The sequence below is a fragment of the Monosiga brevicollis genome, genomic scaffold (assembly GCF_000002865.3).
Source record: "Monosiga brevicollis MX1 MONBRscaffold_9 genomic scaffold, whole genome shotgun sequence".
Classification (NCBI taxonomy): domain Eukaryota; class Choanoflagellata; order Craspedida; family Salpingoecidae; genus Monosiga; species Monosiga brevicollis.
This window is the reverse complement of record NW_001865046.1, coordinates 204124-218503: the sequence shown is the minus strand read 5'-3', so window position 1 is coordinate 218503 and position 14380 is coordinate 204124. Positions and strand designations below refer to the sequence as shown.

Genomic DNA, 14380 nt, shown 5'->3' with positions numbered 1-14380 from the left:
TTTGGCCCCCCCCCCCCCCCCCCCCCCCCGAATCGCGCTTGGTGCCCTTTGTGTGTGTGTGTGTGTGTGTGTGTGTGTGTGTGTGTGTGTGTGTGTTTTCTTGTCGTCTAGACTTCATACGCTGACAAGGGTGAAAAGCCGGCCGAGGGCCGCTACCTCGGCTTTGACCACTGCACCTTCTGGGTCGGCAATGCCAAGCAAGGTGAGTTTGCCGATCTCGAGCTGGGGCAAACTTTGCGGGTTTGGTCCCCGCTCCGTGGTTGATCGTGGGCGCAGGCATTGATCCCTGTTCAGTCCGGAACTTTTCGCTCGCCTTTTCTTCTTTTTGCACCTCATGTCACGACACCCCATGCTTGGCATCATGCACAGCTGCTGACTATTACTGCACGCGCATGGGCTTCTCGTCCATCGCCTACAAGGGTCTGGAGACGGGCTCGCGCGAGGTCGTGTCGCATGTTGTATGCCAAAACAAGGTTTGGCCTGCCTCTTCCCCTGACTATGCCTCCCCCTTTTGTCTGCCAGCCTGCTCTGTTCCTTCTCTACCATCCATCGACTTGGAGACTTCTTCTCTACCATCTATCTACTTGACTGATGCACGTGCTTTTGCATGCTTTGACATCTATAGATCATCTTCAACTTCCAGTCGGCCCTGAACCCTGGCAACGAGGGTAGGTGACTTGCTCGGATGATTAATATTGCTTTGGAGAGGCAGCGAGGTTGTCAATGTAGTGGCTCTGGGACGGGGGTCGCCGTTTCCTTCCCCGTCTTGCGCTGTTCTTCCATGTTGATTCCCCTCATATGCATCTCTCACCCATGACTGCTCTTCTTGTTCCATTCCATCAGAAATGGGCGCTCATTTGGTCAAGCACGGCGATGGTGTGAAGGACGTCGCATTCTCCGTCGAGGACTGCCGCGCCATCTACAAGCGCGCCATCGAGCGGGGCGCCAAGAGCGTCCAGGAGCCCTGGGAGGAGAGCGACGACAAGGGCACGGTTGTTTTCGCCAAGGTGCAAACCTACGGTGACACCACCCACACCTTTGTGGAGCGTACCAACTGGTCTGGCGATGCCACCAAGGACTTTTTGCCCGGCTACAAGCCCGTCGTCTCTGAGGATCCCATCCAGAAGCTCCTTCCCTTCCCCAACCTCGAGGTTATTGACCACTGCGTCGGCAACCAGCCTGATCAGGAGATGGAAGATGCCGCGACCTGGTACACCAACGTCCTGGCCTTCCACCGCTTCTGGAGTGTTGATGACAAGCAAATGCACACCGAGTACTCGGCCCTGCGGTGCGTGCCTCGCCCGGCCCCCTTTTCACTCAACGGTCCAGATGATGACTCGTCCTCCGATGTCTGTTTGTTCACCCATGCTTGGCTCCTCGTGATGACCTCACTTTTTTCTTTTTTTTCTTTGTGTCATTGATACAGCTCGGTCGTGGTGACTGATTACGATGAGGTCATCAAGATGCCCATCAACGAGCCTGCCAATGGCCTGCGCAAGTCGCAGATCCAGGAGTACGTCGACTACTATGGTGGTGCTGGTGTGCAGCACCTGGCTCTGCGTTGCGATGACGTCATCACCGCCGTTGAGGCTGCCCGTGCCCGCGGTCTCGACTTTTTGAACCCCCCGGAGACGTACTACACCAACCTGCTGGAGCAGCTCAAGAGCAGCAAGGTCGTCATCAAGGAAGACTTTGAGCGTATCCGCGCCAACAAGATCCTGGTCGATTACGATGACAATGGCTACCTGCTCCAGATTTTCACCAAGCCCCTGCAGGATCGCCCCACCGTCTTTATTGAGTTCATCCAGCGCAACAACCACCAGGGCTTTGGCGCCGGTAACTTCAAGGCTCTGTTCCAGGCCATTGAGCAGGACCAGGCTGCCCGTGGCAACCTCTAAGTGGCCTCTTGCGCCAGCACTGGCCCCAGGACACGCCTTGAGTTAGAAACTTACCTGCCTCGCAGCCCTTTTGTGTCCCGCGGCTTCCCCCACCGTGTCATGCTACCCAATCTCAGCGCACATATGCTCGCTCCCAACACATCCGCCCGACCCATTGGCACCTTTTCTCGGAAGGTTATGGTCGTCCAGTCGGAGAGCACTGCACTCTCACCGAACCAAACCAATTGAATTGATCATGGAAATCCTGCAATGATCGCCCGAGTACCACTGAGCAAGGACGGACGGGGCAAACACACGCACACGATCCCGCTCCCTTCATGTATTTTTTCTCTTGATTCTTCTTCACACTTTTCTTCAACCTTCTCTCTCTCTCTCTCTCTCTCTCTCTCTCTTCTTCTTCTTCTTCTTCTTCGACTACTACAACAACAACTCCAGTCACATTGCCACATGTTTCGTCTTTAACGTGGCTTGCCTCGACATCTTCCTTTTTTGAATTTGTTTCCACATTTTTGACTTTTTTTTTTTTTTTTGTGTTCAACGCGCTCACTTGCTGAGTGGGTGCCGCGCGCTGGTTTGCGCTTGTTGGCGGTCACTGACTGCTTTGGAACTGATTGGTGGACGAATCGACCGGCTGATTGGCTGGTTGGCTGACGGGTGACTGCAGAGCACGCTTGTGAAAAGGGCAGGGGGCCTTGTCCTCGTATTGTTGTGCAGAGAGACTCCTCAAGATGTGGACGCGCACCATCCTTCGCGCTGGCCGGGGGCTTTTCGGCAGCCATGCCCGAGCCACCTCGCGCCTTCCCGCCTCGCCTCGCGTTACGCCGAGCATGCGTACCATGTCTTCACAAGAACCCGAAAGCCTCAAAGAAGCTGCTGCCTCCAGTGAGTGATGCCCGCGTTTGTGCGTTGTTTCCTCATTGAGCATGTGCAAGCCCATGCAAGCCCGCACGCTGGCCCTTGCTTGTTTCGCTGTTTTTTTTCGGCCTCGTTTTGGGACACGCGAGTGGATGGCACGACGCTCGTCTCTTCTTATCCACGGCATTCAACGCTTGGCAGGCGCACAATCAGCCATGAAGGCCTTTGGTGTGGTCATGGCCACGACCGTGGTGGCGGGTGTCGGCATCTACACCTATCAAATTAGCCAGGAGAAGGGCATTAACATTGAGGAGCTCAACCGCCGCGTCGACAGTGCGTGACTTGAACCGCGGCACCCGCTTCCACTGCCTGCTCCGCCTGCATCGCTTCCAGCTGTCCCATGTTCAGCCGTCTATACGCCATCTCACTGTGATATTCCTTCGCTCAACAATTCGCTTTGGACCTCGCTCGTATGCGACAAACAGCCAAGGGTAAGCGTGGGGGTGACTCCAACGTGGATCCCCTCCGGGCACTCATCGCCAAGAATCAAGAGCTCAAGCCTGTCAACTTTCAAGGCGTCATCGAGGTCAGTTGACCGCTGCCGTCATCACCCTACGCCCCCCATTCTGACGCGCCATGCCTCATGCTCTGGCGTCTCCTTCTCCTGGGTCCATTTCATAGCTGCAAACCGCCTGGCTCAACGCGAACGACCCCATGGAAGATCGTCATAGCGCCCACTCACTTGGAGCTCACGGTGTGCTGGTGGGCATGTTTGACGGACATTCTGGCTTTGCCGCCTCCGATGCTGCTTCGACCTTCCTCTCCAGCTACATCAACAAAAGTCTCACCAACGTGCCTCCCAACGCGGATGAACTCACCATCTGTGAGGCCTTGGAACAAGCCTTCTTGGACTTTGATCGCGATTTTACTGAAACTGTACCCAACATGGCACTCAAGGTACGCGTCCCCTTTCCCTCCCCCACATGTGCACCAATACCTGGCGTGTGTTTCTTTATCTGCTGTGGTCAAGGTTGAGCCATCCTCGTCCATCAGTCATCATTCCATCATGGTACCCACCCCTTGGTTCTATGCCGTTTACTTATCACGCTTACCTGCCACCATTCCGGTGTCGCACCATCGTCGTAGACTGGCAACTCGGACGTGATCGAGGCCTTTGTCAACCCTGCTTTGGCTGGTGCGGTCTCCGTCAACGCCTTGATCCACCCAACCGGCATTTTCGTGGCCAACACTGGCGATTGCCGTTGCGTCATGGGTGTCCGCCGCGGGGTCGGCCACCGCCCCGTCATCATGAGCATTGACCAGACCGGCGATACGCCCTCGGAGATTTTGCGCTTGCAACAGGAGCATCCAGGCGAGGAAGAGTCGGTCGTCCGTCGTGGACGCGTGCTTGGCAACCTTCAACCTGCTCGTGCCTTTGGTGACAGCCGCTACAAGTGGTCCCGTGATCTCATGCAGCAGTTGGGTGTGCGCGTGCCCAATGGCTACCTTACCCCACCTTACGTCACTGCCCGGCCCGAAGTGCTTTTTTACCCCCATGCCCCGGCCAACGCCTTCCTCATCATGGCCACCGATGGCCTCTGGGACGTCGTCGATCCGGAGGCGGCCGTGCAGACTGTCAGCCAGGCTCTGGCCAACGGTGCCGACGCGCTCTCAGCAGCTGGAAAGCTGGTGCATCATGCCTTGGAAAATTATGCACGAGAGGCTCAGCTGCCGCTCGACTCGCTCATGGAGATTCCCGCTGGTCAGGCTCGCAACTTCCGCGACGACATTACGGTCACGGTCGTCATGTTGGACTCGGTGGAGAAGCCGCCTGTCATTGAGGAGACTGCGCCCGGAGTGCCGTCGGTTATCGACGCGGCACAAATTCTCAGCCAGCTGAGCAGTCCTCCCGATGTTTTGCTGCCCCAGGTGTTTGAGAATGCCGTTGGTAACCAGCAGGGCCCCAACCAGCCAGTGAACCAGGCTTCGGCTGAGGCATCGTCTGCCTCCGCGGAGCAGGCCCAGCCAACCACGGAGCCCTCGTCGGGCGCATGAGGCTTGAGACCGGGCTGAGGCAAGGTGGCCTAGAATGCCTTTTCCTTTAATCACTCTTTCCCTGTGCCATGGCGTCTTTGCTTTGGCGTCTTGACTTTGTGTTTCATGTTATCGACTTGTGTCCCGTGGCTCTTCTTCCTGAGCTTTGACCTCTGCAGTTGACATGTGACTTCACAACATCCAGTCTTGTTATAATAACCCACACGTTTGCGACCACAGTCCAAGAGCTTGATCAAGCCACCCGCTATGAAGTAATGATCCCGTACCATCGTAGTCATGGTGGTCAAGGTACCACTCAGTTGGCGAGGAGGCGCCCCCTCCCCCCCACACTTTTGTCGCACACAAGCACACACGCCCCAAACCAATTCACTGTTGTTGACGGTTCGTCTGTATGTCTGACTTTTTTAACGTTGTGTGTGTGTGTGTGTGTGTGGTGTGTGTGTGTGGTGTTTTCTTACTCACTTGCTTGCCTTGCGAATGATCGATTCGATTCTCGCTTGAGCCAGTACAACGGGTCAAGGCGGTGCGGGCGTGGCGGGCGTGGCGGGCGTGGCGGGCGTGGTGGTCGTTGGATTGGGGGAAGAGTACAGTGTGGAAAGACCTTTGTGTTTGATTCTGGAACCAGTCTAGGCTGCTCTCATCCTCACTGGTTTCTGCTTGCTTTCGCTGAATGCGTCGCATGTGCGCGATTTTGGCTCAGGAGGCGAGCTGGGCGCCAGGAGCCCACGCGACCTTGGGCGCCCGTGCTTGGGCTTTGTCCACTTGACGGGGTTGCCCATTTATCACAGGCACCATGTCTGAGCGCGATGCACTGAAGGGCCCCTTTGCGGCACCTCTCATCGAGGGGGCCGCCCTGGTTGGCTTGGATGTGCTCAAGCCGCTCCGCCAGCGCCGTGGTTCGTGCCCCCCACCTAGCTCGAGTTGAGCCAGCACCCATGATCTTTTCGCTTCACTGTAGGAGCTGTAAAAGCTGTCGTAGCACAGGCTCACCTCTTTTACCACATCATAGAGATGACTGGGGCCAATCTCGATCCCCTTGACGTGAAGATGGACCATTTTCGTGTCTTGGCCACGCTAGATGCCGTATGTCGACGAGATCAGCCGAGCGTTGCCCTGCCCGTCGGCAGGTCTGGACTCAAATTCCGCTCATGATGACTTGCGTTGGGTGTGGTAGCATGCCAAGCCCACGAATCGCACCGTCGCCAGTCTCTTTGATGGCTCCCACGAGTATTTGGCAAATTCAGCAGACAGCGGAAATGCCTCCTTGGAAGATAAGGAATTTTTCTTAGCCTCCTTGCCCGACACTCTGGTCAACACACTCTCGGAGTTCTGTTTTCCTCTGGGAGGACACGTCTATGCTGATCTGCCCAATGAAGTAAGCTGTTTATCATGCAACGTCTGCGCCTGCCCTAGTCAATCAAATGCACCCCAGCCCATGACTGCACTCTCAATATACCGCTCCCCCCTTGTCCTCTCCCTCCTCTGCTGATGCCCCACACTTAGTCCCAGATGTCAATTTTCACCTTTGCCATCTCCCAAAGCGGTTATCATGTCACGACCTTGCTCTATCACCAATGCATCGACCCCAGGTGCGCGTGCAATTGCGATAATAAGCAGCCTTTCCCGCCAGCTATCGCAACCCGCTCACACATCAAATGTACCTGGCGCGTGCCTCGATGCAAACTTCAATCAAACAGCACCTTTCTACTGGCCTGGGAGGCTGAACACCCCCGCGACATTACGGCGCCAACCGACTCGCGCTCGTCGGCAGACTCGAGCAAAAAGTTGGTAGCGCGACCACATCGTCTTCTCTCATGGAAATTTAACTGCTTAAAAGAAAATTCCACCTGTGACGCGCCACTGATGTGCTCTTGCTGCATGTTGCATTGCGTGCCGGTTGCAGGGGGGGACGAGATACTTTGACAGAGCTCTACATCCCGGCTGCGCTTTGCTTGATTAGTCGATCAACATATCTTGACGCCTTTCAAGATGTCCTTGCAGTGCTTGCGCCCCACATGCGAGCGAGCAAACTGTGCGGCCTGATGTTGCATGCGTGTCCAAAGCCCAGACTTTGAATTTTATTCAAGGCTTCTTGGCCAATTTTGCCCCGTGCACGTCGCATGTGCGTGTTCTGTTGCTCACCATGCTGTTTTCCTGAATGCCATGTCTGATAGCACGCTCTTTGAGCTCTTGGACATGATGACTCCCTTGTGGTGGATCCCGCGGCCACTGGCAGGGCCCGTTGACTTGGGCGTTACCCTTGCTGGTGAGTGGTGCTGGCGAGCCATTTGCCGATCTGATGCATCCCGACCCTCTGCCGGTGGATGCGTGCCCTGGTCGCTCACGGTCCCTACTTGTGACTTTCTTTCCTTTTCTTTTTTTCCCTTTCTTCTTCTTATTCTTCTTTGGTTTGTTTAAAGGCCATTACATCACAATCAAAGCGCCACCAAGAGAGGGCCTTCCCTTGATCGACACGGTCATGTATCCATTTTTCCAGCTCCTGGGCGCGCGCAATATTTTATTGGTGGTGCAGAGTCTTCTTCTTGAGAAAAATGTGATTGCCTTCAGCCGTAACATCGCACTCCTCGCCCCCTTTCTCGAGGTATGCTTTCTGTTGAGCCGTCCCTGCATCATTGACCGTGATTTTCTGACGAAAGCATCCCCTCATTGCTCCCGCCAACCACATCGACTGGTTTTGGTCGTTATCGATGGTGCAGTCCATGTTGGCATTGATGCATCCCCTCAAATGGCAGCATCCCTACATTCCAGTTTGCCCCGAACAGTTGCAGGAATGTGTCCAGGTGCGTCATTGTTTTGATCAACGCCCAAGAAGCTCACCAAGAATGGATCTTATCGCGGCCTCGACGGCCTTTTCGCTCATTCTCTACTCAGATCCCTTGGCCACTTCTGGCCGGAATGCACTCAAGTTTGCGCGAGCAGGTAAGCGTAGAGCGAATCGCCTCTTTTTTGTTTTATGTTTGTGACGTGTGTGTTCTTGCTTATCTTTTGCACCAGACACCCTTGAAGAGTGTGCAATGGCGTGGGCCCTTTTCGGGCTTGTCTTGGTTATGCTTCTTTTGCCTTTGCTGACATGAATGCTGCATATGCGGTACTAGGTACTTGCCGAGGCCGACCCTTCTTTTCCGCCGGTTGTGGTCGACTTGGACACTGGCACTCTCCGTTGGGGAGCTACGCATGACAGCCCAGCAAAACACTTGCCAGAAATCCCACCTCACATTGTGCTGCAATATGAGTTGCACCTTCACAAGCTCAAGGTACGACAGCTGCCTGAAGCATTGATGATGGTATTTCTGCAAGCGCTGTGGCTCCCTGCAGACCGACTGACAAGCGGTGTGACTCGCCATCCAGGTGTCACACGTCCTGGCATCCTATGGACGGCCCATCTTCCAAAGCCGACGCGATCCAGAGGTATACTCGCCCTCCCAACCCTTTTGCGCCCAATTTTAAGCAAAAATTGTTTAGCAGCCATTGTTAAGCAGCCATTGTTAAGCTTTGATTTTCAGTCGTGATGTGCTTTTATGGACCAGCAACCCGGCGTCTGAAAGCTCTCAATCATTGAATCGTCCTGTGATGCCTACAGCAAATCAAGCAGCATGAGCGGCACTGCGACAATCTCATTCGCGAAGCCTTTTTGCGTGTCATGATTTCGCTTTTCGGTCATACCCGCACCTGTGTTGACTACAAGGGTTCGACGCCAGTCATGGACACGGATCGCTTTTATCAGGTTCGGTCTCGATAGTTGCTTTCCCATGCTCGTTTTGCTTATGCCCATAAGCAAACGCACACTTGGCTCGATGTCATGAAAAGCGGCTCATTCCTGACCTGGACCTTTCAAACCACAAATAGATGATCCCAGAGGAGAGTCGACCGTTTTACAAGGCTGCTTTTGATACGTCCTCTTTCAGCGTCTTTCTTCAAGGACGCAACAGGTAGGCGTCGAAAGGCTTGCGACAAGCCATGCATGCAACTTTGATGTGCTTTTCCTCGTCCCTCTCCGTGTGACTTTTGTGTTACTTCCTCCTTGTGGCATTCGCAATCCGTTGCTGGCATTTGGTGGCATTTTTGTACTCATGGTATGGCAACTCGGCACTGGTAGTACGGAGCGTGACTTTTTTGATCTACAGAGCGCCAGTACTTCCTTCACGCTCAAAGCGCCATCACCTGTCACATTGCCGTTACCCGCATTTGAGCGAACTGAGCACAGCCGCATTGACATCATCAAAGCCAGTCCTGCCATTCAGGTACAGCAGCAGCAACAGATCGCTTCCAGGCGCGTATGAACAGTTGCTTGGAGTTGCGTTTCATGACATTTGGTGCAATGCAACGCCTTAGATTCAAAGTGCTCGCCGCATCGACGCAGCTCCCCAAGTATCCATGTTCTCTTTCAAGCAAGGTTGGTGTGCTCTTGTTTGGTGCTGTCGGGGTGGCATCCTGACACCCGACCCTACGGTCGTCCGCCCGCAACTCAACCTTGCTTTCCGACGACGCCTGTCGCATTTTTGCTTGCCATTTGACAGAATCACCCGTATCAGCAGTTTTGACCGACAAACGGTACGCCGATCTGTGTGCACTTCGTCAGTCGTGGGAACACTCGACACGCATCCTGTTTACATTTGCTATGACCCTTGCTCTCGCAGCATGCGTGCCAATTCACTCTCAGATTCTGGGCCCCGAGAGGTTCAGTGTTTGGGCCCCTTTGTCCAAGTACGCCATTCCGTTGTCAGAGGCATAAATGTCGCGAGAACCTTGTCCATGCGCATCTTTCGATTACTCACGCCCCTCCTCCTCCTCCTCTCTCTCCTCCTCTCTCTCCTCCTCCTCTCTCTCTCTCTCTCTCTCCCCCTCCCCCTCTCTCTCTGTGCGCTGGCTGGCAACGGGGATAGGAATACATACAAGGCGTCATCGACCTCCTCGACCACAGCGTTGAACTTGCAAAAGGTAAGGCAAAAAGCTCCAGTTTTCTGGTTGGGCAGCATTGTTTGTGGCTCACATGAGCTTGGCCATGCGCAGGCACAACAACGCTGCCTTCCTACTTGTATCTCCGTGGAGTCTTCAAATTGCTTCGAGGTAAGCTGCTTTTCTGTGATCCACCTGAAGATTTGTCGATAAGGATTGTACATTCACCCCAAGGACTCCTCTGCAGCTGACTTGTTCAAAGCGATTGGGGATTGGGACCTGCTGGCCAAAACGGCGCCCATGTATTTTCCGTCAGATGTTATTACAGACGCCATTTCTCGGTTGCCAGAGGTGCGCGTCATTTTTTTTGGGGGGGGTGGAAAGGCGTAGTAGCTACACGAGACGTCACCCTTTGCATGGCGCAACCGGAATCTGACTCCTTAGGCACACGTGCTGGCACTCGAGGCGTCCAGCGTAGTCAAGCGTTCGCAGTCGTGGAAATCCATCATGCAAAATGTGCGAAAAACTCTGGACGCCCATACCACTTTTGCAGAGCTTATGGAGCAAGAATCCCTGGACAGCAGCGGGAGCCGCGTCGATCTCAAAGGAGACGTCATCGATGGCCTGTTGGGTCAAGATTTTATCAACGAGGAAGAGTTCAAGGTTTGTTGTCCTCAGTCAGCTTTCGCCGTGCTGCGAATACAGGACTAGACATGATACATCCCCTCGGCCACGACACATAGCAGGCTCACCTGACGTGCTCTTTGTAGACTTTAACGCGACTGCTCTGCATTTGCCGAACCAGCAACTCAGCCAGCCTCTTCCGTGCGCTCGTGAGCACGCAGCCATCTGATCATGGTGCGTAGTGGGGGGGCATTGTCGTGAGGCAGCGATCCACGCTCAGACTCATGTGTATGCACGTGTGTGGTAGACTCGGATTGTATCCCATCTAAAGTTTTTCAGCAGTTCTACACCGAATGGCGGCGCATTCTGTACTTGCCCATGATTGCGCTTCCCCCCACCGTAGAGCTCTCCGCTCGTGAAGCCGTCATCAAAACGCAGCCATTTGTGCGCGTGCAAAATCTAGGCTTGGGCACCCTGGTCTTGACGCATCGGTAAATGCTTTCCGCTTTGTACTATGTTTCAACGCCGTTCCGGTCCCTTCCTCATCATCTCAACTATTGCATGTCATATTCCGTTTAAACGTGTTTAGGCATCTTTTGTTCTTGCGTCAACCCACGCAATGCCTCCAACTTTGCCGTCTTGACCAGATTGACACAGTACGTGCTCTTGTCCGTTTATTTGGATTTGATCTGTGTGTGCTCGAGTAGCTTTCGGAAGGTAATTGACCGATGGTTTGGGCTGCTAGTTGCAACGGAATGCTGGTTCAAGCCGGATGGATAATCTCCTGGTGCAGCTTCGAAGCAAGTCGGACAAGTCGGCACGTCACAACGCAGTTGAGCCGAAACCCGTGGCCAAGCCAGCTGGACTCTTGTCCTTTACCATCCGCTTTGTCAAGGGGGTGGGCAGCTGGTTGCGATACATCACCGAGCTGAAGGAGGGCAATGCGGTGCGTTGGCGAAGCTGAAGAACTTTGATTTGCTGTTGGGTCTAGTGCGGTGCCCTTCTGGTTGTGACGTGTATATACAGAACCGAGTGTGGCTATTGTCATGGTGCAAGCCCGCGCCATATTCTCACTTCTTTTGATGCTGGCAATGTTTCAGTACGCTGTTCAGACCGGGGACGGGGCAGCGGTGCAGCTAGCAGCTCAAAACATTGCGCTTGTGGAGACCCTTTGTCTGGTTGGTCTTGCCTTTGATTTTCTTCCGTTTTCTGTATTTACTTTTGTACGTAGCTTCCCTCACGAAGTAAAATTTAGGTTTCACACTCCCGCAGCGCAACCCCGATCAAGGGCTCGCGGTCCAACAGTGACAGCAATGACTTTTTGAGCTCCAACGCAGCAGCTCAGGAACTCCTGCGCTTTTCTCACGGTCAGGGCAGGATGGGTGGCGTAGCCATGCCCGTTCGAGATAATTTTGTGCGCCAAGTGGAGGCCATGTACGTTTTTTTTTTTTTTTTCCTTTTGAAGCCGGCGGCAACACCTTTGACATGCCGGCGATGCCACCGTCGTGCTTGTGTTCGAATCTGCAGCATCTTTCTTCAGTCTCATTGTGCTTGTCGCCATGATAATGCAGGACGGACCAAGGAGGCAAACTGACCACCGAGTGCATGGTGGCAATCCTGCATCCCTTCCAGCAGCTGTGGTGTGGAATGGGCAATGGCAGCATCAACACGTTTTTGCTTCCCACCCTCAAGTTTCAGCAACGCTTACCCATGTGGGAGCACATTGAGGTGCGCCTGGCCACCTGACATCAAACATGGGCGCGTTTCTTTATTCTTTTATCTTTCTTTTCGGGCGTGGGGTCCCTTAACTCCTCCAACCTCATTTGCTTTCCTGACACATAGAGCCGTCAATCACGTGTCTCGGCAATGTGTGTCGATGGGACAACAGTTTGGGCCGCCAATGGCCTGGGGCATGTGCGGGTACGTTTGCATGAGGCAGGCTTTGCTGTGCAGTTGGCCTCTTGGGGTGCGCATGATCTCACCATGGTCATGTAACAGCTTATCGATGCCGTCTCCTGCAAAGTGCTGGAAGAGTTGGATATGGGAGACATGGTGACGCGCATTCTTGCGGTTAGTGGGCTCGTTTTGGGTCGCTTTTGCAACCCATCCTTCCCTGGCCTCCTGACCTCGCTCATCTACTCTTCATGGCAGGCCAAGGGTTCCGTGTGGGTCCTGATGATCACAGGCCAGCTTCATCGGTACGCTTTCTCGTCCTTGAGCTTCATTGCTGAGCTTGTTGACCCAGCGAGGCGTTGGGGTCACACGGTGCCATTTCACGTTTGTAGTTTCATCGATGGAAACGCCCACGAGCATCAAGTCATCGCGTTACCCCTCTCTCTGTTTACCCTATCGTTCACCTTGATCCACGATCGCATTTGGTATGCCTGCCTTGTCTCCCACCCATGTTCTTGCAGCATGGGCGGCTTTGATCTCACGCACATGCATCTTCGTAGGGTGGCCTGCAAGGGCATGTTGGTCGTGCTGGACAACAAAGTATTGAGTAAGCGCATGCAGAAATAGGGCATCTGGTCCACCTTTTGGGATCTAATTGGTAATGGCCCTTTGCGTAGCTGCATCCAAGAGCGAGCGGTCGGAGAGCAGTAGTGCCAAGAACGCGTTGTGGAAATGTACGTGGTGCATTGTTTATGTTGAGCTTGATGAGACAAATGAGATTGTAGTGTCATGGTTACTCATCAAGTGTATCGGGGTGCTGCCTAGCCCAATCCATGGACGAGCATGTGCCCCGGACATCATTGCCTGCGCGCCAGTCTGCGCTGCCCGAAGATGCTGTTTTGTGCGTAGTTTCGCCAACTCGTTTGAGCAGGTTTTAATGAATGGCTAATTTTTCTTCTTCTTTTGATTTTGTCATGGTACAGGACAACCATCCAGACGGATGCTGATCAAGGTGTAGTGCGCGGTGGCAACCGTGAGGTGTGGACGTACAGCATGGTGTCAGGTAAGCCTCGTGCCCTCCCAGCTAGGCACCGGCTACCCAAGGTTATGATGGGTGCACCGTGCCTTTGATGTTCTTTGACGTGCGCCCCTCCTCATTCTGATTGGCGGGGTCTATGACACATCTGTTCAACGTGATGGCTCACGCGTCTTAGGCTTGATCGAGGTTCGCGATGGCATGAAATTTGATCGAGTGGCCTGCGGTGGCTCTTGGCGTATCGAATGCAACGGATTCTCCTCCTTGATCCGCGCAAACAAGTGCATGTGGGGCGGTGCACGTAATGGATCAGTTTACGTCTTTGACCTCGTGACGCACGCCCTGCTGCGTCAACTATATGTGCACACGGATAGCGTGCGCACTCTCTGTTGGGTCTCGGCGTTGGAGGAGGCAGAACTCGTGGTTTCTGGCTCAGGTTGGTATGATGTTCTGCGGCGACTTTGTGCATCACCTTGTCAATCAATTAGATGGCTTGTGCAGCAGCTGACAGGTAGCCAGCACGTGTCGCCCAGCGGCTCAAGCTCATGTGCCCGTCTTGCGCTTTAGGTTCGCGGGACGGCAGCCTCGTTCTGTGGCAGAACCAGGCCTGAGAAGACAAAGACAAAAAAAAATGACGCGTTAAGCTTCTTCTTCGTTTTCACCCCAATCGGGGAGCTGGCGGGTAAAAGCCATGCTGGGTGCGGGGTCCTGGGCAGGCGTAAAGCCCTGCACGACCTTTTGGTCGGAGATTTGCTGTTTAGGCAAGGGCCGATACGAGGCTGCACAGTTGCGAGAGGTGGGAGAGAAGCAAGAAGCAAGTGAGCATTTGAAGTGGGAATCAATGGTGTGGTCATGACCCTGTGGCAAGGTGTTGCCCACTTGACACTGTCTCGATAATTGACGATGTAAATGAGCAACCAAATTTGTGGCATTGACCGGGGCATCACGTGCCTGCTTGGTCTTGAAATTGCTCCACGTCGAACGGAGTGGTGACCGAATGACTGGGCTCAGAAGAGCTCACCGACGAGGCCGACTTCTGGTTGCCTTTTCTGGAGGATACTCGCTGATAGTACTGGCTCACGTGGTGTTCCATCAGCGACAG

The 14380-nt window shown here is 54.1% G+C and overlaps 3 protein-coding genes across 3 annotated transcripts in view; all 3 read left to right on the top strand.

Annotated features, from left to right (window-relative positions):
- MONBRDRAFT_32271 (uncharacterized protein) overlaps positions 1-2143 on the top strand; it is a 2470-nt gene extending 327 nt beyond the window's left edge. Inside the window, exons 2-6 of the mRNA XM_001745580.1 lie at positions 112-202; positions 370-473; positions 626-668; positions 844-1288; positions 1427-2143. Of these exons, the coding sequence (XP_001745632.1) occupies positions 112-202; positions 370-473; positions 626-668; positions 844-1288; positions 1427-1898 (1155 nt within the window). The 3' untranslated portion in view covers positions 1899-2143. The remainder of the gene's footprint in view (positions 1-111; positions 203-369; positions 474-625; positions 669-843; positions 1289-1426) is intronic.
- Positions 2144-2626: 483 nt separating this feature from the next.
- Positions 2627-4981, top strand: MONBRDRAFT_32270 (uncharacterized protein; the record flags this gene model as incomplete). The annotated part of the gene is made up of 5 exons (XM_001745579.1): positions 2627-2780; positions 2955-3086; positions 3239-3339; positions 3435-3710; positions 3900-4981. 5 exons carry the CDS (start codon positions 2627-2629, stop codon positions 4806-4808), a joined length of 1572 nt encoding a protein of 523 aa, XP_001745631.1. The 3' UTR covers positions 4809-4981.
- A 620-nt stretch (positions 4982-5601) lies between these two features.
- Positions 5602-13889, top strand: MONBRDRAFT_25114 (uncharacterized protein; the record flags this gene model as incomplete). Its single annotated transcript, XM_001745578.1, has 37 exons — positions 5602-5704; positions 5767-5891; positions 5983-6183; positions 6312-6397; positions 6506-6596; positions 7342-7410; positions 7526-7609; positions 7701-7748; positions 7925-8083; positions 8178-8237; positions 8410-8553; positions 8676-8758; positions 8926-9103; positions 9162-9222; positions 9347-9380; positions 9467-9533; positions 9713-9767; positions 9840-9896; positions 9940-10076; positions 10170-10388; positions 10496-10583; positions 10657-10840; positions 10939-11005; positions 11143-11295; positions 11450-11527; positions 11605-11783; positions 11921-12077; positions 12192-12269; positions 12348-12419; positions 12501-12547; positions 12635-12727; positions 12764-12849; positions 12920-12976; positions 13068-13143; positions 13226-13305; positions 13457-13714; positions 13846-13889. The coding sequence occupies 37 exons, from the start codon at positions 5602-5604 to the stop codon at positions 13887-13889; spliced, it is 3858 nt and encodes a 1285-aa protein (XP_001745630.1).
- Between the last annotated feature and the right edge of the window lie 491 nt (positions 13890-14380).